This window comes from Lytechinus pictus, chromosome 1 (genome assembly GCF_037042905.1).
Source record: "Lytechinus pictus isolate F3 Inbred chromosome 1, Lp3.0, whole genome shotgun sequence".
Taxonomy (NCBI): Eukaryota; Metazoa; Echinodermata; class Echinoidea; order Temnopleuroida; family Toxopneustidae; genus Lytechinus; species Lytechinus pictus.
This window is the reverse complement of record NC_087245.1, coordinates 18211313-18237017: the sequence shown is the minus strand read 5'-3', so window position 1 is coordinate 18237017 and position 25705 is coordinate 18211313. Positions and strand designations below refer to the sequence as shown.

The following is a 25705-nucleotide window of genomic DNA, read 5'->3' as shown; positions in this document are numbered from 1 at the left end:
AGATTGATAGCCGGACAGAGAAAATAATCATTAAAATGCACTGCGGTGTCTTTATTGGACCGGTAACCATTCTTTGAACAAGGGAGACACCCTTTCTGGCTATTGAAATGATACGAGCTGCAGGATTTCGAATTCGTTGTATTCTGCCTATAGATATCCGTAAAACTAATATAATGTTAAATGAGAAATAGCATTATCCAGATGGCTTAACATCAGCGAGCATACAAGATGGCAAACCTCATCCGTCATCCTTACCCTACATATATTGTATACAGTGGCGTAGTGACTAAAACAATCTTGAGGGATTCAGACATAGCGTATTTGTCTTTGAAAAAAAAATTAAAAGATGAGAGTTAGCGAAGCGAGCCAAAAAATAACCTTTTTAATACAAAAATGTAATGTTGTGATCCACTTCGACATAAGTTATTAAGGCAGAAAATAGTATCATGTTTCACAAATTTTCTTTTCCCTTTCTTTCTTTTTTACCCTTTTTCCTTGTTGAGAAATGGGGGGGGGGGGTGTCCATGGCCCCCAAGCCCACATCTGTACGTCAGTGATTGCACAAAAGATTAAGCGTTTTGCAAAAGGAATTAACCTATTTTAAACATCATTAGTGACGAGTCCAGTTAAACACCTACAGGCTTACGATATCATCACAAACTAATGAACATGGCTAGGTAGTGTCCAAGTCTAAGAAATAAGATCGAAAGGGGTTCTGTTTTTTAGTTCAAGAGAAAGTTATTTCTTATCATCCATGCATCAACTTCTCGAGCATATTCCTCTGAGAAATGGCATTAAGAAAACCAGTTGCAGAAAGAATGGTATAATTGACCTTCATCAGTACTATGCCTCAGAATTTCCCTAGTTTCCTCAAACACACAGTGAAAAAAAAGGTCCCAATATGGAACCCTGGGGAACACTATATTACAATTTAACTCTATGAGATAATTTGTAAACAATTTACACTCTAAATGATCGATCATCGAAATATGACTCAAACCAATTAGGAGGCCTTTCAAACAGGACAAGAAGTCAGATTATAATCCAAGCAACGGTACAGAGGGATCAAAGGTGTCTACTGCCGACTTTATAAAAGTCAAGTAAGAGCACAATCATTATTGATTGATCGATTCGTTGGTTGGTTGATTGGTTCTAATCTCTAAGCATCATATTAACAAAAGAATGTTATTGCACCCTTTTTATCAAGCAGTCATGTCCTTTTTTCCGCTACCAGACGATTCTCGGAGTCTGTAAAGATCACTGGTATCTGCTTTCGTGAGGCACAGACATCGGAATCTTCCTTTCCAAAGTCGACGGATCCTCTGCGAGGTGGAGAAAAGCATGAAAATGATTACACCGAGCCACGAATTGAGGAGAACATGGATCTGCATCAGGACTAGGTGATGAAGGAAACGATGGAGCAGGACAGGCAATAGTCTAGTTCTAGACGATTTTAAACGAATCTATTTGCACCACGATATAATACGTTCTATTCCGTGCGTACGCCCAGCCGAGTGTGCGCGCAAAACCGAGAACCTGTACTCCGAGGAAAAATCGTCTAGACCAGTTGCTCTGCGGTGACGTCAGAGGTCAAAGGTCAACGGACGAGTGCTTCATAAATATGCATGAGTTACTTGTCAATCTCGCCGCGCCGAACAACAGTGCAACGTTGTTTACGTTTTGCACGTGTTATCAGCTGTGTGCATGCATTGTACACATGGGATTGATGTAATACTCAGTAGATCTATGTGATATGAATACATGTACACGTATCATACGAAAGTTTGAGATAGTTCATTATTTTTAAGGCTACAAATAGACATTTCATTGTTGGGAAATTACTGTAACATGCATAGGCCTATAATTATTTCACTCAATGTGCATATCTTGGTTAAATCTGTGGGTATGATGTTACCATCATGATATATGAAAGAAGGTGCTAATGTACCAAATTTCAAACTTCAAAACAATACAGACTAGTTTTTCCACTTTATTCAGATGGAATAATTAATATACAAGTTTGAATGATATATTTTATATTCTTCTTCATCTACACATGTAATTACATAGAGGTAATTTGTCTTAGTATGGGAATGAAAATTAAGACTCATAAATGTAAACTCTCATTCTTGTGAATGGATCACATCACGGTACATTTTACTGTGGGCACTTGTAAATATATGTCTTCTTCACATATTTCACTGTCAGAGAGTATGACAAAAAGGGTTGAGAAGTACATGTACTTTGTACAGATTACAGAGCTGTGAAAGGGATAAGGAAAACAGAAAAAAATCATTAATGATTTTTAAAAGTAGATTAATCTCAGGCTCACAAAAATTTTGTATGCGGATTTTGATGCGTGCAGTGCATCAGATTTTGGAAGAAAATCTTTGCAGTTGTCCTTGGAACTTTTAGTTTATTTATTTACTTTACATGAACATCTAGATAATGCGTACAATTATTTTTGTTGTTCAGCTACATTATAATCTAGCTACATGTAGCCGCCAGGAAATTATATTGCCAATGATGTACATGAAGCCTCTTCGATAAATAAAGGCACCTTTTCTCATTACATTTGAAGTACAGTATTTATGAAATATATTTTTGCAGCCATTATGAAAGAGCATTGTGTTCAGATCTACATGTAACTTGCCAGTTAATTAAATTGCTAGTAACTATTCCATTGCAGTGTAAGTTTTACATGTAGTTTGCATAGGCGGATCCAGCTTTTGGCGAAAGGGGGGGGGCACACTGCCGAGCGGCGCACATAATTATTTTTGCACTTCACCGGCGCCATAAAAGAAAATGTTGAAAAAGGGGTAAAGTCTGACCCTGTCAAATGCTCTTTTCAAAATGTAGGATTTTCAGTCATGCCATTTTGCATGACCACACGCAGATAATATTTCCGGGGGGGGGGGGGGAAACTCGAACATATTTTTGAAAAAATAAAAAATAAAAACGATAGAGTAAACGGACCGAGCTGCTCAATGGGGCGATTATTTTTTTTACAAGTGTAATAAAAGTATTTGGTGCACATCTCACATTTGCACATTTTTCATAGTTTTCATGAAATGTTAAGGGAAAAAATGTGTTTTCACAACAACTGATCGGGAATTTGCCCCCCCCCCCCTTCCCCCTTGCTGCGTACGAACATTCCCTGAAGTCCACTTAAACATATATCATTATAACAGAAAATATACATGAATATAAACATATAATCTTTCTAAGACATATATAGAGAGAGATTGAAAAACTTATTAAAGAAAGAAACAAACAAATTATGCATGTTATGTGCGATTTCAAAATCTCGTGTACTAACCCTTTTATTGCGATGAGGCAAATACTTGTGTATATTAATTGAGATACAAGGTTTTTTTTACTATATATACAAAGGGGCGTCGATCCTTTTTTCAGATTGGGGGGGGGGGGCAAAATCATGAATCAACTTTCCAAAGGCGCTCGATCACACAAAACAAACTCACACACACTCATATGTGTATATATATATATATATATTAGCGCGAGCTGAAATTTTTTAGTATACTGACCTGAAAACAGGAAAAAGGTGCCTTTTAAAGACTGTTTGTAGTAACTCATGAGGAGAATACATATATCACTACACAGATAATGCGAGTGCCGAGGGCGAGCTGAAATTTCTTTATATTCTGACCAGAAAGCTTGATATCTTATATGCATTTTGGTACCAATGATTAAGATGGGTATCTAAAAAAGACAATAGATGCGAGCGCGAAGCGCGAGCTTAAAATTTTAATATTTCGATCTGAAAAAATGAGTTTAATGGACGTTTTTAAAAAAGAACAAGATTATATCCAACAAAAGATTATTGCAAATCGAAGCGGGACTTCTTTTGAGGTTTAGAACTGAGAACGGGACATTCTATTCACCTATGTAATCATGAAAAGTATGGGGTTTTGCTACAGAAATGGTGCGAGCGCGAAGCGCGAGCTGAAAATTTTTATATTGCAATTTGAAAAGCGGACAATTTGAGCACGATTTTAAACAAAGAACGAGTTGTGTAGCTCAATCTTGCTTGCTGATTTCTGTGTAACATTACCATCTTATTTTATTTTTGTACATGCGGAATTATTGGGGGAGGAGGGGGTGGGCAAAACGATATATGATCGACGCCTCTGTATATACAATGATACTACATCATGAATCATTCGGAATACATCACCAATCCAGGTTTATATATTATCATTCAATTTTCATGTACATGATGTATACATCATGTACAGAATTTAGTATATATTGTGATGCTTTTCACTAAATCTAATGCAATTTGTAATGATGAGTAATTTTATCTAATTAATTTGATGAAACTGGATATGATGGTTATGACCTGAATTCAGAAAGAGATCCTTCAAGACAGAGCTTTGGAAATAGTTCTCCTGTTTTACAGGTATCGTTATCTTTGTTTTTAACTTCTTCCTGAGTGATCAGATGAATAATATTTAACTTAATGGAAGATGAAAATAAATCAAATTTTGTGGCGTAAACATTTAAACGTTAAAACAAAGATATTGACAAACTGTATTAATACATTGAAAATGATATTTAGTGGTTTAAGGTCTAACGAATATACGTCTGGTTGCGTAATTATACACTCCCTGTAATAGCAACGGGTTTTAGCAAAGTTTTGGACTAAAATATCGAATCATCTTCATAAAACACTTTAGTAGCTGTCTTACACTAAAGGCCATACAGGTGGCACAACGTGGAATGTGTAAAGAAGAAAAGTGACTGACCTTTTTTTATCAAAGCATTGGAAAATAAGATCAAAATTAAAGGATTTGCTCTACTTGTATGATTCTGGGATATTTTTCAATAACAAAAGTTTAGATTTTATGACATCTGTGTGAAACTCCCCCGCCCCAGTCCACTCTGTAAGGGCATGTGATAAGCTTTGTTATGACCATTCAACAATAAAATGTATAACCAGGTGCCGCTGACCATTCTTGACCGGCGCCGATCTAGATTTGGTTGGCAATAGGCCCTTCTTCATTATTCTACCGGCGCCTAATTATTGGAACCAGGGGACGCTGATTATTCTTGACCGGCGCCGATTTAAATTTAGGTGGCGCCGGTTAAGACAAAGGCAGCGCCGATTTGTCTTGACCGGCGCCGATTTAGAACAAGTAGTGCTGATTATTTTTACCGACGTCCAGACGTCACGTAAGATTCAGGCAGCGGCAAATGATCGACTGGCGCCGATTTAGAACCAGGAGGCGCCGATTATTCTTGTCCGGCGCCGATTTAGATTTAGGTGGAGCTGATTATTCTTGATCGGCGCCGGTTAAGACTCAGGCAGCGCCGATTTATAATCAGATGGCGCTGATTATTCTTGACCAGCCCCGATTTAGAATGGCGCTGATTATCCTTGATCGGCGCCGGTTAAGAACTCAGGCAGCGCCGATTTTTCTTTACCAGCGCCGATTTATAACCAGATGGCGCCGATTATTCTTGCCCGGCCCCGATTTAGATTTAGGTGGAGCTGATTATTCTTGTCCGGCCCTGATTTAGATTTAGGTGGCGCTGATTATCATTGATTGGCGCCGGTTAAGAACACAGGTAGCGTCGATTTTTCTTGGCGCCGATTTATAACCAAATGGCGGTGATTATTCTTGTCCGGCGCCGATTTAGATTTAGGTAGCGCTGATTATTCTTGATTGGTGCCAGTTATATGCTGGCAGCGCACAGCTGATAATTTTTTACCGGCGAAGTTGTTGGGAAAAGGGTAGTTAAAAGAAAAGATAAGGAAGATGATATGACATTATTGTGCTTTGCTGGGGGATAGTATTTCCTTTACTGTCGCTAATATTATATCAGTGTATATTTTTTTTAAGCGGCGCCTTTTCTTTTCTTTCCTTTATTTTTATTTTTTCAAGCAGCGCCTTTTCTTTCTTTTACTTTTCTTTTATTTTTTTAGGGGGGGGGGAGCGCGCCCCCTGCGCCATCCCCCTGGATCCGCCACTGGTTTGTGATTTTTTTTATTTAGAAGCTGTAGTATTAAGAAGTAAATATCTTAAAGTCACTATAGCGTATCTAAGGGGGGGGGGCAGTCTGCCCCCCTGACGAGCCACAACCCATGCAAAGGACGTATCCTGGCCCCCTGACGAGATTGAAAGGCCTTTTTTGCCCCCCCCCCTGACGAGCTTGAAGACCTTTATTGCCCCCCCCCCCCTGACGAGCTTGAGCTTGAAGACCCTTTTTTTTTTGCTTGTCAATTTTTTTTTTCAGGTACGAAGTTCTTTATTTCACGGTGATTGAATACTTTTTTTTTTTTTTTGCACCCCCCCTGTGGAAAATTCTAGGTACGCCACTGTTTCAATTCAATTCAAATTTATTTATTTTACTTCCATCAAACAAAAACAAATTGTGTACCATATATAAACATAAATTTTTGTATCCGTTGTAAACAAAATTAATGATACATCTGTTGTGAAAAAAACACTTAGACAATTTGGGCAACACATTGAAGGTTTTAAATATGTATACTATTTTTCAATAGAAATTAAATTAAGATGGAAATGGAGGGACCCACTAAAAAGCAATGCTTGTACAATGTGGGCCCCTCAAGAAATAGATAACACAACAAATAACAAAATAACAACGTATAAATACAGATAATCAAATGAGAAAAAATGAATAAATGAGAGGGAAACACTCACAAAATAAATACAAAGTTATCAAAAATATATAGTTTGATAAAGGACAAAACAACCCGTCCTCAATATCTACCCTTCCCCACCCCCCCCCCCCCCGAAAAAGAGAAGAAAAAAGGGGAGAATGCCCTGAGAAGATGGATGGGTGCTGCTGTACGTAGATAGAACACATGCCTCAAGCAAACTGGATTCAATGATGTGTATAAAAGGAGAAAAAATATATAAAATAACCTGGAAAGAATATAATGCACAAAAAATATGATTGATGCCGTAAACAAATAACCGGTAGGAAGGCGGATAAGCGGACAGGAGATGAGAAAATAGAGGAGAGGATATACACAATAATGAGCACATCTGAGAAGGACTTGTGTCAGATTTTTTTTTTTTAATAAAAAAAGGATAATAATTATTTTATGTTTTAATTGTAGTTTAAAGTAATAATGATGACTTGACAGAGATGATGAATTAAACTTAATTTGGGAGTATATTATAAGGTTTTAATAGAGATAATTTGAATTTAGTCTTAAAAGAGTTCAAAGATTTTGCATTTGTTATATCATTATGAAGTGAGTTCCATAACTTCGGTCCATCATATATAAATGTGTTCTGAGCCCGCAACGTTCTTAAAAGTGGTAAATGAAATTCACCCAATCGCCTTGTTGGATAGTTGTGAATGGATTGATTTTTTGGAAACATTGAATTAAATACATTTGGGAGGTTGTTGTTGTTATAGTTATACATAAACTGACCGAGATTAAAGTGATTAAAGTGATATACTGTACGTACAAATATGACCGACTTGTTTCGAGTTTTGTTTTACCGCATTCAGGTCATGGTTCTTTATGATTTTTTTTGTTCCAGAGAGAGTTTACTCAGTCCACTTCAACATATGCAAAATGGAGACAATTACTGTATTCTTGTTCTACTGCAAATGGCAATTATTGTTTGGTCAGCCATACTATGAAAAAACTGTACATTTCAGATCAAACTTGCCAGTTAAAGGACAAGTCCACCTCAACAAAAAGCTGACTTGAATAAAGAAAAATCAAACAAACATAACTCTGAAAATTTCATCAAAATCGGATGTAAAATAAGAAAGTTATAACATTTTTAATTTTCGCTTAATTTTTCAAAACAGTTATATGCACATCTTAGTCAGTATGCAAATGAAGGGACCGATGACATCATTCACTCACTATTTCTTTTGTATTTTATTTTATGAAATATGAAATATTTTGATTTTCTCGTCATTGTCTGTGAAACAAAGTTTCATTCCTCCCTGAACACATGTAATTCCATTATTCTCACATTTTGTGGTTCGAGCAAAGGGGTACTAATTGTCGAATTCGTAAAAATTGAAATATTGTATTATTCAAACAATAAAAAACACAAGAAATAGTGAGTGAGTGACATCATCGACTCTCTCATTTGCAAATCACTGAGTTGAGTATAGAACTGTTTTGTGAAAAATAAGCAAAACTTTAAAATGTCATAACTTTCCTATTTTACGTCCGATTTTGATGAAATTTTCAGCATTATTCATGTTTGATTTTTCTCTATTTATTAAAATCAATTTTTTCTTTGCCATATTACTGCCATGTGAACAAAGGAAGCAACTCTGTGGAACAAGTTTATGAGGAAATGAGTAAAATTGTCATTGTCATTTTACATGTGGAAATATAGAATTTCTTGTTTTTTTATAGAAACTTGGGGCCATGTGACTTCAATTAAACTGGCATCATGAAGAGCTTACATAATTAACCCAAATCAAGGGGGATGGTCAATTTTGAAGGATAAAAAGTTGCTACCCTCCCAGTAGGAACACTCAAGAAGACATCGTGGCCTCGGAGGAAACTTTTTAATTCGAGAAAACTTTGTTCTGTTGGATCTTCAAAGTCGTTGTTCCCAACTGTTTGGACATAGGCCTATGCAGGATGGAATCTCTGTTATGCGTTCATTTTCCGTCGCCATCACACCATATAAAAAAAACGAAGATAAGTGATCAAGACCTGTATATGCACACTAGCTGATTTGGTAAACAAGCAAGAAACTGAATTTGGAAACCGCGCGCAGTATACAATACACAATACAACCAGGGAGTCTCCCTGATACAACAGCACGATACAGTACACAAATCTATGGCTTATGTTGTGCTGCTTTGTGCGATCCGATTGATTCTGTAATCCATATACGATAGTCTACGCTTATAAACCCTATTGTAGGTATCAGGGGAAACATACACGATACGATTCATTTCTGATGTTTTTGTGTGTTTAATTTGATTTCTTTTATCAATTATTTATAACAAAAAGTCCTTTCTTAGGTAATTGATATTAATTTTATCGGTAGATCACACCATATTTCTCAACCGAGTAATCTTCCCTGCTGTTAACAAAGACTAGCGGCTGAACGGGAGGCGTGTCCACTTTTAACGACTTTCCCTCAAAAATCTGAGGGAGTGACGTCACCGCAGAGCAACTGGTCTAGACGATTTTTCCTCGGAGTACAGGTTCTCGGTTTTGCGCGCACACTCGGCTTGGCGTACGCACGGAATAGAACGTATTATATCGTGGTGCAAATAGATTCGTTTAAAATCGTCTAGAACTAGACTAGACAGGCAACCACGTGGCTCCTAGGGAGATGGAAAGCTATTAAATCGAAAGGCGAAAGAAGCAAAATGAAAAAAAAATCATATCATCGCTGTGATCGTATTGAGCATGTTGAATGGAGTTATGAATACATGTAATGCTACAGGAGCAAACGTTTCAGATATTATATCGTATAAGATATGTCCTGTTCATCTAGTCCTCAACAATAAGCTTACGTCTTGAGTGGGAAAGGAAGAGTAAAAAGTGACACCGTGGCAGATAGTCTAATTGCCGCACCGGAACGCCTTTCCTCACCTCAATACCTCTTTCGAGCAGTCATCCCATTTCATCTTTGTCTGGTTGGCATTTGTTTTCAGGACCTCACCCTATTCCTATGATGCTATATTTTACATATTCTTGCCTTTCATTATTTCTTTATCAATTACCTAACTTAAAAGGCTAACTCAATATTATTGCAAAAAAATTATGAAAAATGATTAGTTGAAGCTTTTCCATTAATGACAATGGTTTATAAGTTGTGACTTCCCACAAATTGAGGACAAATGCTGGATTTATGATAAAGTAGAAGCACCTAGTGACTGTTAATCCAGATAATAAAGTGGAGGTAATACAAATTAGGTAATTTCATGTTATAAAAATGATATTTCATAGAATAGGGGAGTTCTAGTCAATACACTTTACTTTGAAAGGGGATATTATCCTTTCGATTCAGCTACTGATTTACCTTAGCCAAGATAAGAAGATTTACAGCAATCTCTTTTTTAAGATCCCGTCCGGCTACCTTTCTCGTCATCATTCGTTTTTTGATAATTGCTATCATGACAATGAGGAGGGCCACAATGTTGAAAGCAAGAAGAACGAGCATCGGATCGATTGTGAGGTGGTTTCCAAGATATGTGCTTCCCGGCCAACAGTATTTTATGGTAGAATTCGAGTCTTTTCCTAACCGAAACTCGACTCCACCCGGCAAGCAATCGCGACATAAATGAAAATACAAAAGAACCACTGAATAGATCATTGGAAGGCCCCAGCCCATGAGGGCGTGTGCCATGCTGATCTTGATCCATTGCTGCCGGTTCTGCGGATGTCCCAAAGGCATTTGCCAATTGGTGAGGACAAACGTGCGGACCATGTGGACGGCCTGAAGTGACATCCAAGTGAAGGAGCCGAGCCAGCAAATCTGTTGGAGGATTGCAATGGTAACACATGATGTTCCACTGATCACAAGAAAATAGGTGGCAGTGAAAATGATAGCTAGAGTTAACAGTGCCAGCGAAACGTTGATAAGACATAACCCGGAGATATTCCGCAAATCCCCAAAACTGGAATACGTTGTGACTGTTCCAATGCAACAGACAGTCGACAGAATAGCTCCTATCAGTGTTATAATGTCAAATGTTTCCATGCTTACAGTACAAAAGCTGTAAGGAAAGGGTGGAATCTGAATGCAACCTACAACAAATTGGCAAGTCTGCTATTTTTCTATGACTCCCTGCTGTGTACTTCACATGTATATCATAGTATAGGCCGATTGTTTTTAACGTTAACTTTCGCAGATTGAAAAGCATCAACCAAAAAACACACGTAATAGTGGATGCAACCGGACATTCAGTGAAAAGTAATTAAACGGTCCTTCATTTCAATCTGCCGTCTGACATTTCATGAATCGTATTGTACACCTCATCATGCATACCACAAAGGCTCAGCGTTGTTCAAGGTTAATATTTATAGAAAAATGTTACGTCGGTCAAACAAAATTAATATACATTACCATACATGACCCTGCCATTTTTAACAGCACCATAGTGGCTATTTTATAGACGAACGTTTTTACTAAGTCAATCTAATCACTGGGTGGCGCCACCCGAGCTCATTATCATTGAATAAAAATGGATGCAAAAGATTGAACGGAGTATTAGATATATTTACCTCTATATAGTATACACAAAGACAGTCAATGACATATTGATCGTAGTTTTCGTTACAACATCGGCTAATGCTTCGACAAATAGATATGTCAATCAATGTTATTACGCTCAATGATTTTGTCATTAGTCTGTTGTTTCAGAGTTTTTTTTATAGGTAATATGAAGAGCTCAATTGCAAAAGGGTTAGACATTTTTCATCGATTTGGTTTTTTTCTTGGTCTCAATGTATAGATTTTTAGTCACTCTGATGATACCAAAGAAAAAATAAAACTCCCATTAAAACAAAAATAAAAATGGCAAAGAAAATCCACTTTTTTATTCAGAAGGAGTTGGATCTATTTCAGATCTATTTTGCAATAGGGGCTAGATCCACTATGGTACTTTTTTGAAAAAAAATATTTGAAAAATATGAAGACAGGTAGATTTCTTTTTAGACCCAATTTTATGTTCACTTGGTCAGTTGGTAGGGTAGTATATCGTAAAAATTTAGTTTCGCAAAAGAATATTGCAATGTGGGAGAATAAAAAAATGATTTTCTCGAAAATGGTTTGAAGTGGATCTAACCCCTTTGGCAAACATACTCTTCATAATATTCTGGTAAACATAAGTCCTTAATCTATTTGCTATAATACATCATAATTGTTACAATATTTTATATAACTCATCGTGTTTCATGATTACCAAGCATCTTATTTTACTATTTGATTTGTTGGGGTTTTGCTAGCCTGTCCAACTTGTACTCTTATCGAATATCTATCTGTGAAATTGTAAGAACGATGTTATTTCGTTCATTCATTTGTTGAAAGTAAAAAACAATAAACATATCCGTATTACAGTGATAAACATTGTAGCATAGAATCAAAACTCGTAAAGTTCTTTTATTATGAGTGACAATAGTTATTAAGGCTGCTTAAACTTCTTCCAGGTCAAATATGGAAATAGTACTACCTATACTATTCCTATCATACTTGGTTCTAATGTAATGACTGCTACTGATACTAATTCTATAACAACACATCTCCAAAGTATCGCTCTTACAAAAGCAATAACATCGCATAGAAAAATATGGATACAGAATATCCAACATGCATTGCCTAGCTAACACATGATACATATTTGCATTACTAAGAGGTTGGACAGAATGGTAAAGCTTGCAACTGGAAAAACAAAAGTATACTGATATGCACACATCCAAACTCACACCCTAATATGGTTTAAAATATCAAAAATAAATGCAAATGTTGGTATAAGTAATCTATCAGGTTTGATATTTTATAAAGTCAAAGAGGGGCCTAAGCTTTCGATCCTAGCAGAATCTTCGTCGGAGGCAAAAAGATTTTGTAAATAAAATAAAAACGTAGATGAAATGGTGAAATTTCGAGGATCAAACCCCGGACTTTCAGCACCATTGGCGTTAGTCAGGTTGGTCACATCACCTCTACACAAATACATAGACCTACACAATACACACTTCCCCTTCCACCAACGCACACACTTTTTCACAGTGTACTGTATTGTGACCCCCCCCCACACACACACACATTCATTAACACTTTATTTCATTGCAACCACTTTCCCTCTTAAAAATAAGTGTGCGCTGTCCGTCTTAAAGGGATGGTCCGGGCTGAAAATATTTATATCTTAATACATAGAGTAGAATTTACTGAGCAAAATGCCGAAAATTTCATCAAAATCGGATAACAAATAACAAAGTTATTAAGTTTAAAGTTTAGCAATATTTTGTGAAAACAGTCGTCATGAATATTCATTAGGTGGGCTGATGATGTCACATCTCCACTTTCCGTTTTCTTATGTTATTACATAAAATCATATTTTTCCATTATTTCATACTTGTGTGAATAATATGTCTACCTTATAATGAAATAAGTTGCAGCAATAAATATATAATGCACTAAATCAGTTGTCCATCCAATTTTTCTAGTTCTTGGAGGAAAAAAATTGAATAAACCTAATTTCATATAATAAAATACAAAAGAACAAGTGGGGATGTGACATCATCAGCCCATCTAATGAATATTCATGACGACTGTTTTCACAAAATATTACTTTAAAATTCAATAATTTTGTTATTTGTTATCCGATTTTGATGAAATTCTCTGTATTTTGCTCAGTGAATTATACTCTATTTATTAAGCTATAAATACTTCCAGCCCGGACCATCCCTTTAAGCTGACTACTGAATTCTGTAATTCCAATAGGCTTTGTACAGGGACCAGCGGGTTCCAGTGGGAAATAAGTTAAAATGCATGCCTCATGTACTTTTTGCATGATATTAGCAGTCGATTTCCCCATTTTTTATTCTCTCACCCTCATTCCAAGTTTTTTTTATGAACGCAATTTTCAAATATAATTATTTCTCAATTGTATATATTTTTTTATGTAAATGGCATCTCTCATCATCTATGTCCCCCATAAAACATTTCATAACACCCCGTTTCACTCTACACATATTGCATTCTCTCCTCTCCAACAGAAACATACACAATTTTTTTCATTTTTCTACTCTGCTCAGAAGGAAAATCATATTATTAAATACAAAAAAGAAATTCTTGACAGAAAGAGATGAAAGTCGAGTTTGTATCATATGCATTTTATTTACAATATATATTTCTTCAGTCATAATGAGATTCTTATCATAATTAACATACAGTCGTATTTATATACATATCAGTATCATATGTCACACCTTATCATACCATGATACATATATATATATATATATTATAGATAGATAGATTTACCAAATTGTAAGAGTAGCAATAAAATAATACAGTAGATACTAAAATTATAACAGATTTTCAAAACAAAGCTTAACTACAAGATCCAATATCAAATAGCACAAATAATACTTTGAGTAAGATCATGATATGGAAGAACGCAACCTTTAAAAACATTTTATCTCAAAAGTTATGCTGTGTTTATGCATCTTGCATAAGACTCCATTGTTCCATGACATATTTTCATTTGTTATTCAGAACTGTGCTATTTGGTAGCGAGGCAAGAGTTTGGGATTTTTGACTGAGCAGTAAAATTGTGCATGAAGTGATTTAATACACTTTGAAGACACATCTTTTGATTGAGTGAATATAATAAACAATTGTTACATTCATATAGCGCTTCATACTTTGTTTGAAGTGCCATGTTTCTAAATGCTTTACATTGTAATTATTATTACCCCAGTGATAGAATCCAACACTGTTCTACACAAAAAGTGTAACATCTCCACTCCATGGGGAGTATCCTGGCCAAGCAACCATTTTTTAAATTTTGTTGGTGCACACATGCCAATCTAATCACACTGACATCCTACCACGTACCAATTTGACACCCAAGTGGAGAGTTAAAATAAAAACATGAATAAGTGCCTTGCCAAAGGACATTAGCACTAGGTGGGATTCAAACACTTGACCCTTGGTCTAAGAGCCTGGTGACAGAACCACTTCACCACAACACTTCCACAAAATGAGATATATATCCACAAGTAATTACTGTTTGGCACTATCATATTTCTGATATAAGCATGAGAATTACTATTTTGTTCAAACCCTTTTCATTTAACAGTTATGCCACTCTGAATTAATAGTGGAAACTATTTGGGTGATATGCTTACGTTTCCCTATCAAAATTGCTGCTGGGATTGAAAATACACCAAGTACCTGTTCATGATTCAGTGAATAACTAAGAAACACTAATGAAAGGATTAAATACAACCTGAGAAATTGAGATGACAATTTCAAAGGTTGGTATAAAAAGGTAAATTTGAGGAGAGACCATATACAGTTGTGCTCAAAAGTTAGTGAACCTCACCACAAAATGTGCTCCTTCATATCAAGTGTTGAATGTACACAACAACACTACAACAGTGTTAAGTAAGCCCAGAAAAACAAACTTTATTGAATAAAAAAATGTTTTATCAACTGATTTCACAATCAAATATCTTAAACATGGCAAAACTTGAGCACTTCAAATATTTTCGTTTTCTGATTCAGTGAATAACTAAGAAACAATAATGAAAGAATTATATAACCTGAGAAATTGAGGTGACAATTTCAAAGGTTGGCATAAAGAGGTAAACTTGAGGAGACACCATACACTGCAAAAACTCCGGTGTTGATTTAACACCAGCCGGGAATCTATGTCCACAACAGAGAAGTATTGAAACAACACCAGTTTGGAATCAAATCCATGCTGTTTTAATTCTAATTGGTGTTGTATAAACACCTATCTCGTGTTAGACCGAAATGAAACTGGTGTAGTTTAACACTTCTCTGGTGTGGACATATATAGATTCCGGGCTGGTGTTAAATCAACACCGGTGTTTTTGCAGTGTATACAGTTGTGCTCAAAAGTTAGTGAACCTCACCACAAACTGCACTCTTTCATATCAAGTGTTGAATGTACAAAACAGTTACAGTGTTAAGTAAGCCCAGAAAGAAACAAACTTTATTGAATGTATCACCTGACATCATAATTAAATATCTAAAACATGGCAGAATTTGAACACTCTAAAACATGTTCATTTTGGTGGGGTTCACTAACTTTGAGCACCACTGTCTGACATAGAAAAGAATGCTTTCAAAGCAGTATCACATACCACAATGTCATTAGTCTTACTTTCCTAGATTTCAAACAATATGTCATTTAAAACTTAAACATTTAATTTTTTTTTTTGGAAAATCACAACTTCCTTTAAAAGTAAGTGAAAGAGAATGATCAACCATACCTGTCAATAACTATAAGAAAAAAAAAATGAATGAAATACGATTCATACAACATATGGCTCAAAATTGCACATTACAATTCAGCTTACAAAAGTTACAATTACACATATCATTGCAGTCTTAATAAAAGAAATTACACCATTAATAAATAACAGTTCATCAGGCTCATTGTATAAGCTACACAGGTATATTACCCTTGTGGTACCAACTGATAAAACTAATATGCTTAAAATCTACTAATTTCTGCAAAAGCACAGGAAATTAGACAGGAAATGCAGTGAACTTGTTTTTTTTTTTTTTTCTATGTCAAACCTAAACTTCAAATCAAGAGCAATCAGAGCAATCTTATGAGATAAATCAATATGCACTGGTATTTAGAAGGATACTACAGTTTTTATATGAACAAGTTTTCATGATCCCATGAGGGTTATTAATTTGTTACCCCCCCCCCCCAAAAAAAAAAAAAATGTCAGTCCACTTCAATATATCAACAAACCCTAGACATCTAGAGCAAACATTATTGCAGATTATCATTCTAGATGAAGAATTCTAGTGGAAACGTCTTGAATATGGAAGAAGCTTAAATTTCATTAGGATAATCCATACTAGCATTATTACCAACATAAAGCACAAAACGTTTGTTGTATTCCATATTCTCCACTTGCTCTTGAAGTAATAAACCTATTTTGACTGCGCAACTTTTTTTTTTCAAATATGATCTGAGATGGGATGTCACATCATGAGAAAGTGTATACCTGTTTCTACTAAGGTGTTGAATTTATTATTACAATGACTGACCATATCCTCAAGATTTTCATTCAATGTAAATGATCTTGTGGTTGATCATATGCTGCTCCAGCAACGGCTGGCACGACATCACAATAAACTTGCATTGCATACTCGATTGTGCTTGGTGATTTAATCCATTCTCATGTTAATTCTACAAGAAAAATCAAACTCACTATCACAAGCATGATTTCCATTTTAAAAGGACCCAAATTTTGCTTGCTCGTCGATGAAAGGGCAATAAAATATGAAAACTATGACACCCAGATGCCTAAGTCAGTGGTTGATTATATAAATGTTATATTACATTCCAGTTCAAGCCAGGGTCTTTTGTTCATCTTTGGTACAGTCTGAATTACAAGACTAAAACACACGTCCTATAATGAGTGCAACTTACAAAACAATAAAATACAACTCACTTGCCATTCACATCATTTTAAGAGTTTCTTCAGCAGTAATTTGCATAATCACTCATCAATCATCCAAACTCAATGATGTCATTATATCATAAGTCATGTGATCATATTGTATAAGGGTAGGTACATTACCCCATTATCAATACTTCATTAAGATATACATGTACATGCATGCACATCCTTATCTAATACATATTTTCCCCAACAGGATACTTACTGTAGGTAGAGTTTTTTAGGATATGCATCGATCCTATTCCTAGTTATCTTGATAAGTGACTTTGAATCAGCCTCTAAAACAATACAATTTGAAGCACCAATGCTTTTCGATACTTATAATATAAAATACTTCAAAGAAAACAATAGAAAGTTTATAACCTGAGTTAAGTAAATAATAATCAATTACTCAGTAAATGGTTGGTAATAAGCAAATGTAAGTACTTGTATCTATCCTCACAAAATTGATATCTTGGCTCTTACAAGATATGAAATTGAATTTGTCTTGTCATAGCAATTTAGAGCAGACTGTATGCTTTATATGCATTCAGTTTCAATCAATGTAAAGTAAAATTTTAAAAATGTAGTAAAAAAACCCCCCAGACATTTGATGGAAAAATGTAACAAACAATGCAAGTTTCATTGAAAATATCTGGAACTACACAAAAGACTGATCATTATCTTTTGATAGCCAAATATGACTCTTGATTAATTTTTTACCATTTGATAGTTTTGCCGCATTCTTCACTGATTAGGAATTGTTTTCATCTTTTATGTTGCACTCAGACAAGAGCTATAGGAAAAACGTCTTTTCTTAAGGGTATTTTACAATTTGTACTACAAATTGTTCTGAGCCAAACAAATAGCATGATTTCAGAAAATTATAGACTAAGTAAGTAATATATTAACAATTAATGACTTGATCATGTGTAGGTCAAAATGTTGTTTCAAATGTAAACATGCACAGGTACCATGCTTGTAATGAAAATAAATGTGGTATATGGACTAATATATATATGCAAATAAGACCAATTGAATGAAAAAGGATTGCACAATAAGAGCCAACATTGTGTTTGTAGATTATGGGTATAAAAATAACTGATTCAACATAATAATAAATAAAATAATAATTGTAACATTTATATAGTGCTTAACAAATTTTGTTTCTACGCACTTAACATCATACATGTAGGCCTACTTATTATTCTCCAAGTTATCGGATCCTGGCATGCCCGCACACAATGTATGCACTTTCTCCATTCCCTGGGGATCATTCCAGCAAGAGTTCCAAGACTCAATTGCTAGGCATACTACATAGGCTTTTGCAGCCTCCCAGGTACCCATTTAGCACTTCTGGACCTGGGTGGAGAGCGGCAAATTGTGGATTGATGCCTTGTCAAAGGATGCTAGGCCACGGTGGGATTCAAACACATAACCCTCTGATTGCAAGGCAAGAGACAAAACCGCTACACCACAGCATTTCCATACAACTATGAAAATTTAGAAACATCGCATTCAATCTTACTAATCAGGTATTTTTTAAGTTTGTATAATTACAATTTTAAATATTCTGATGATTTACAACAGAATGGAAGTGGAAATGGAAATGAAAAAGGAGGAGAAAATGCTTGAAAGATTGAGTCAAGGAAATGAATACTGAAGATGTCATATAATCAAATTATAAAAAGCTTTCACATAAATGTGGTAAGGATATACATTTTAGGAAATTGGATTGAAACCAAGAAGATAATTCAAAGAGCGGCCAACAGAAAGGCTTTAAACTTAAAATGAATTGGGGTTTATGGTTGCATTATGGTTGTACCAAAAGAATCATATTTTTCATGGAAAATTTTACCTTTCTTTGTTTGGCTATTTTTTTAGTTGTTCCCCATTTTCTACAAAATTAAAGTAATAAGAATTATGTTTGATGTTGCACTATCATTGAAAGCAAATAAATAAAACTAGAATTTTTCATTTGTGTTCAATTATAAATTGTAAGAAGATACTAGTAATTAATCTAATCTGGATTGTGAATTTAATCCACAAATAGCCATTTTGGTAATTGGAAGAAAAAACATTTTAATAGGCATACTTTTATGAGAGAATATTGCAAAGATTTGGTAAAAGTGTGTATAAACTTTTTTTAACTATTCAGCTGTTCAGTTCCTATTTAAAACCAAACTCTCAATGCATGCTAGTTAAGATAGGAAATGCATATTCCCCATAAATCTGATAATTGAATGCTAATCCTCTTGTCTGTAATTTGTTTTTAATTGTAACTATTCCGCTGTTCAGTTCTTTTTAAAACCGAACTCTCAATGCATGCTAGTTAAGATAGGAAATGCATATTCCCCATAAATTCGATAATTGAATGGTAATCCTCTTGTTGTCTGTAATTTTTTTTAATTGTAACTATTCCGCTGTTCAGTTCCTATTTAAAACCAAACTCTCAATGCATGTTAGTTAAGATAGGAAATGCATATTCCCCATAAATTCGATAATTGAATGGTAATCCTCTTGTTGTCTGTAATTTTTTTTAATTGTAACTATTCCGCTGTTCAGTTCCTATTTAAAACCAAACTCTCAATGCATGTTAGTTAAGATAGGAAATGCATATTCCCCATAAATCTGATAATTGAATGGTAATCCTCTTGTTGTCTGTAATTTTTTTAAAGGTCAAGTCCACCCCAGCAAAATGTTGATTTGAATAAATAGAGAAAAATCCAACAAACATAACACTGAAAATTTCAACAAAATCGGATGTAAGTTAGGAAAGTTATGGCATTTTAAAGTTACGCTTATTTTTCACAAAACAGTGATATGCACAAATCAGTGACATGCAAATGAGTCAGTCGATGATGTCCATCACTCACTATTTCTTTTGTTTTTTATTGTTTAAATTATACAATTTTTCATTTTTTACAGATTTGACCATAGGGACCGACTTGACTGAATCATATAGTATTAAACAATGCTAATTCCACATGTTCAGGGAGGAATTAATCACTGTTTCACTTGACAATGAGGAAAAAAACAATTAGAATATTTCATATTTCATATAATGAAATACAAAAGAAATAGTGAGTGGATGACGTCATCAGTCTCCTCATTTGCATACCAACCAGGATGTGCATATAACTGTTTTGTGAAATTAAGCGAAATTTGAAAATGTTATAACTTTCTTATTTTACATCCGATTTTGATGAAATTTTCAGTGTTATGCTTGTTGGATTTTTCTCTTTTTATTCAAATCAATTTTTGTTGGGGTGGACTTGTCCTTTAATTGTAACTATTCCGCTGTTCAGTTCCTGTTTTAAATCAAAATCTTAATGCATGCTAATTAAGATAGCAAAGGCATACTCTTCATAAATCTGGTAAATGAATGATAATCCCCTCCTTTCCAGTAGCAATTCCCAATTATAATTGAGAATTTCTACTGGACTCAATAATAGAGATGTCAACTGCTTGCTGGACAGAATTTTTCTTTTTTTTTAATTCTATTTTTGGTATTTTTCTATTCATTTTGACTTACAGAAAATAAAAACAGTGCCACACCCAAACTATCAAATAAAGGGCACTGATATGTGGGATGACTTCTTATAAAATTCATTACACCTAGAAATTATTAAGTTTTATTAATTTATTATATTTTGAGGCCTTGTGATTCATTTTCTTGTTAAGCAAAGAGCCAAAATGGTTATTGGCCATTTGACCTTCCATCTCACCTTTTCTTGTTATAATAATAATAATAATAATATTCCGCATTTATATAGCGCTTAACACATCGGAACGATGTCTCTAAGCGCTTTACAGATATATTATTACCCCGGTCATCGGATCCTTGCATGCCCGCATACAATATGCACCTTCTCCACTCCCTGGGGAGCATTCCAACAAGAGTTCCAAGACTCAATTGCTAGGCATACTACATAGGCTTTCGCATCCTACCGGGTACCCATTTAACACCTGGGTGGAGAGTGGCAAATTGTGGATAGACGCCTTGCCAAAGGACGCTAGACCATGGTGGGATTCGACCACACGACCCTCTGATTACAAGGCGAGAGTCAGAACCGCTACACCACAGCGCTTCCACAGCGTTATCCTGCCAACTGAGCGCAGAAGCTTTCTTTAAGACTTATTTTTCTGAGGGGAATTATCATGCCTGATTTATCATAGGCATATGGCACTAAACTTGTCTTTGTTAATTTCTTTCTTCAATAATTTCAACATCCTTTCCAAACTCTAATAATTATCAGAAATCAGGTTTCCTAGATTAAGATAATGCAGTGGCATAATGAGCCAAACATTTTGAGGGGGGGCAATCATGGTGTGTGTAGCATAATTTCTAAAGTCATGAGTGAACAAAGCAAGCAAGCAGAATTTTGAGCTTTTTAAATTGGAAATCTAATTTTATGGTAGACTTTTATGGTAGATATTAACATAATATCTAGAAAATGACAACATTAAAATATTTTCTTTCTTTTTTTCTCTCCTTCTTTTCCCTTCCTTATCATAATAGAACTTGGGGGGGGGGGGGAGGAATCTGCACACATAAATGTGATAATTATCTTTGTAAATTGTCCCAAATTAAAATGTGTAAGGTTTTCTTTGGTGATATGCATTTAATTCAATGTATAAAATATTTTACTCTTTGAAATGGACACATCATAAGTCATTCACACAAAAAAGTGTGTAGAAGAAAATAATATTCAACTTACTGTTAAATCAGGAATCAGAATGTTTTCCGTTAAAGACTCACTATCATCAAATAAAACATAATTTGTCCCTTATCATCAAAGAATGTAAGCCTTTCAATATTGAACCACTCACATAGAAAGTCACATGCCACTATCTTTCAAATTTCGTCAAATATTCTTTATAAAATGATATATACACATCTTGTACAATGAAAAAAAAAATGAATATTTCAGCTGTAAAGTAGAAAAATCATATAAAATATGTAAATGTATCACATGATCAAATATACTGTATGCATCTGAACAACACATGCATTCGAGCACCAAAGGCTCTGTGTATCTTCACTATACGATTCTTCAAATTTTTACCATTCTCCTATTGCAAATTAAAATCTACAAGAAACACTTAACAAAGTATTACATAGCTATAATAAATAGCAAGTAATCAAGCCAGCATACAGCATTACAAATCATCCAATGTATCTATCTCCCATTTACCGGTTGTTAATGCTGATAAAAGTGACCAAGCTGCTATAACATAACAAATTTAAACACTTTTTTTTGTTTAAAATTCAAGGTAGTCATAACAATTACTCAAATTGCTTTAAATACTAGCTGAAAACTTTCATTCAGATTTTGGACTTCCAATGCATAAAAAGTGACTGTGATCGTAGCTCAGTTTGTCACACAACAGTATGACCCTCCATAATGTGCCTATTAACTGATACATATGCAAGTATAGTACATGTAACGCTGACTACCTCAACTCCTTTCCCCAACATTACATTGTCCAAATATTCTAAAAAACACTAGTTTTACATGTGCTTTTGTTCATTCTTAGAAAGTTAATGAGTTTGAGACTAAAAGAATGCTGATATTCTGTTGTACATACACGTAGTACATAAATCTTGTGAATGCTTTTTGTGGTAGATTTTGGGGACAGTCTGAAAAATGGCTACCTTGGGGTTTTTAGGAAGTTACATGTACATGTACATGATAGGGAGTCGATTTGGCTATGCTGAGGGTGAAATAGTCCATAACTCTGCATCAGGTGCATAGCACAATCACAGTTCACATAGATGCAGACAAGACTTGTAACATGACAAGTACATGTACATAGTATAGTTAAGATACACATGTAGAGAGATTAAATGTTGATGAACGATTTGCCTATCATGTAAAATCTATCATTTGCCTTTTAACCTGTCTTAATCTGTCTAATCCTCCTCATCTTTTTCCTGGATACACTCATCCCTTACTTCTGCCCTTGATAATTCCATCTATCTTTTTCCTATGCTACCAAGGATTTTATCTTTCCCTCTATAAATATCATCTCTCTCTCTCTATGTAAGGTTTTATTTCTACCTCTCTCTCTATGTGAGGTTTCCTGTCACTTCTATTAGGAAATGTTTGCATGTGTGTGAAAATAGATTTCATATTCTTGCAAACATTAAACTGCAGGAAACTAGAGGAGAGTTATATGGATTCTTCACTGAGAACTTAATTTTCTAGGCTAACTTAAAGAAAAAAATTACTCCCATCCGCTCAATGAGCTACATGCATTAAACATTTTTTATGGAAAACACAAGTCAGACACATCCATCAAAATTATGTTGGTGACACTAATTAATTCATTACCTGACAGTACACACTGATAATGACCAGCATTATAGTCCATGTATCATCAGATAGCTGAAATAACCCTGTTCAAATGGATTTAAGTTGGAGGGAAGGAGAATGAGCGGAAGAATATCGAAAAGGTGTATTCCTACGTCAGTTACAGCTTAACATGTCCCAACTTGATTTGTGATGGTGATATCTAATCAAACTGACAATATTCAAACTGGATTTAGTATGGAGTGTGATGAATAGGGACAAAATATTCTTCAACTCTAAATAAAGTCTTAAAGACCATATCAGAAGCCCAAACAACTATACATTATCATACATGCCAACTAGCACGATTCAATCGTATTCGTAAAGCTATTTTAGTTGAAAGTCTTTATTACAGTACGATTTTTAGTATCAGAGGGACAGAATTTTAGTAAATGCTTTTAGCACTTTTAACTTTATATGCATGTTTTTCATGAAAATCATATCTATCACACTCTGTATTGTATGCTTCTTCCTATAGATATTGTGGCACATGGCACTGCTGTGTGAGTGAAAATCTGTTCTTCCATGTTTTCCATTTCAATAACCATGGCTCAGAATTGTTATGAATCATTAATTCAGGCAATATATTATTCTGATTTAAATCAGGTGTGCTGGCTCTGACTGTGAATAGAATTTTTATCTGACCTTAGAAAGAATGTTTGCTTAGTCCCACGCATACAAACTCATGTATCTTGTCATGGGTGGGAACAATTGTGTATCTCAACGACTGCTAATTGGAACTTAAAGGGGAATCCAACCCAAATAAAAACTTGTTTTTATAAGGAAAAGAAAAATCAGACAAATTGATAGGTAAAAGTTTGAACAATATTGGACAAACAACAAGAAAGTTATGAAATGTTAAAAGTTGTAAATATTGGTAATCACTATACCCATGGAGACTTCAAATTGGCCACATATGGGATGTTATAGTGATATAAGGCAAGGACTACTCTTCCATGTACTCCAATACATATTATGGCTAAAATGTCATTTTTCCCAAAAATGTTATTTCAAATTATATTTTTCTTTCATGAGAACATAAAACAATATACTACCTGGGTTATATTTAGATTACTGCCCCAGGGGAATGGGTACTTAGGAGAAAACCACAAATCCCTGATAATAAAGTACATGGCCTATGGGAAAGTTGTCCTCGCCCCTTGTCATAATTTACTTACCCAGTTGCCAATTTGAAATCTACATAGTATTAGTGATCTCCATTTTAAAGCAGCTATAACTTTGTTATTGCTTGACCAATTTCTTTCAAACTTTCACCATTCTGTTTAATTTATTTTTCTCCTTCCCAACACAACATTTTATGGCCAAGGCTGGATTTCCCTTTAAGGTGAAGTGACCTTTCAATTCCTTGCTCAAAATCAGTAATCAGTCAATTAACCAACAATATCATGTAGGATTTATTCAATTCAATCCTATGTCATAAATGTACACGTAAATGTACACTGTAGACCCAATTTTGTTGAAGGTTTTGAACAAGCAACATTTGTGTATACATATATGTATAGATACCACCATATACATTAATGTCAAGTGTCCTCCCCATCCCTGTTCCATGGCAACCTTTGTATCAATAATGAATTATTCAATAATTACAAATTTAATTTCAAGTTTAAAAAGGCAATTCAATTCAAGAATGTGGTCATGTGGTCAAACAGTAGTTGCCTTTGTTTTCAGAGGCAAATCGATGAAAGTCAAGATATTAATATCTTTAAAACTTATACAGTCCGACCTCTCTTATCCGGCCTCCCCTTACCCGGAGCTCTCTATTATCCGGACGCACACTTGCCGAGATTTTTTTTCTTTCAATTCAATGTAATGTGTGAGGAAATGAGATTTCAATCTAAACTCATTCCTATACGCAAACTCACTTTTATTACATATTTTTCAATATAGTCTACATACAACAACATTATTTTTCATGAAAATATCTCACCCAAATCACCGGAAGAACTTAGGCAGGACAATTTTCCAGTAAATCAGGGCACAGCGCAAACATTTCATCACGTTCTCTTTTTGTTTCCCAAGAAAAACAGCACATGTCTCGCTAGCTAACACTAGGCCTCAATACAGACAGCGCCATCTATCATGTTTGAGCCTACAGTCAGTATAACAATGGCTGACATTGCGAAGCTGCGATACCCGCCGCGATGATCTAATTGTAAAACTTTGTTTC

General features: G+C 34.8%; 1 protein-coding gene across 1 annotated transcript; it reads right to left on the bottom strand.

The window, feature by feature from the left end:
• Nucleotides 1-1202: 1202 nt before the first annotated feature.
• Nucleotides 1203-10700, bottom strand: LOC129264246 (adhesion G-protein coupled receptor G6-like). Its single transcript, XM_064099197.1, has 3 exons — nt 10020-10700; nt 9312-9334; nt 1203-1437 (listed from the first exon to the last, which is right to left on the bottom strand). The coding sequence occupies exons 1-3, from the start codon at nt 10698-10700 to the stop codon at nt 1203-1205; spliced, it is 939 nt and encodes a 312-aa protein (XP_063955267.1).
• Nucleotides 10701-25705: the final 15005 nt, after the last annotated feature.

Bases quoted from the DNA above. Each gene is read 5' to 3' on its own strand.
- LOC129264246 (XM_064099197.1), bottom strand. From the start codon at position 10,700: ATGGAAACATTTGACATTATAACACTGATAGGAGCTATTCTGTCGACT. The intron at 9,335-10,019 runs GTAAATCAGTAG...TCGATTTAATAG, and splicing joins ATCTTCTTATCTTGGCTAAG to CTTTCCATCTCCCTAGGAGC. The intron at 1,438-9,311 runs GTGGTTGCCTGT...GTCTAGAACTAG, and splicing joins TCCATCTCCCTAGGAGCCAC to ACTATTGCCTGTCCTGCTCC.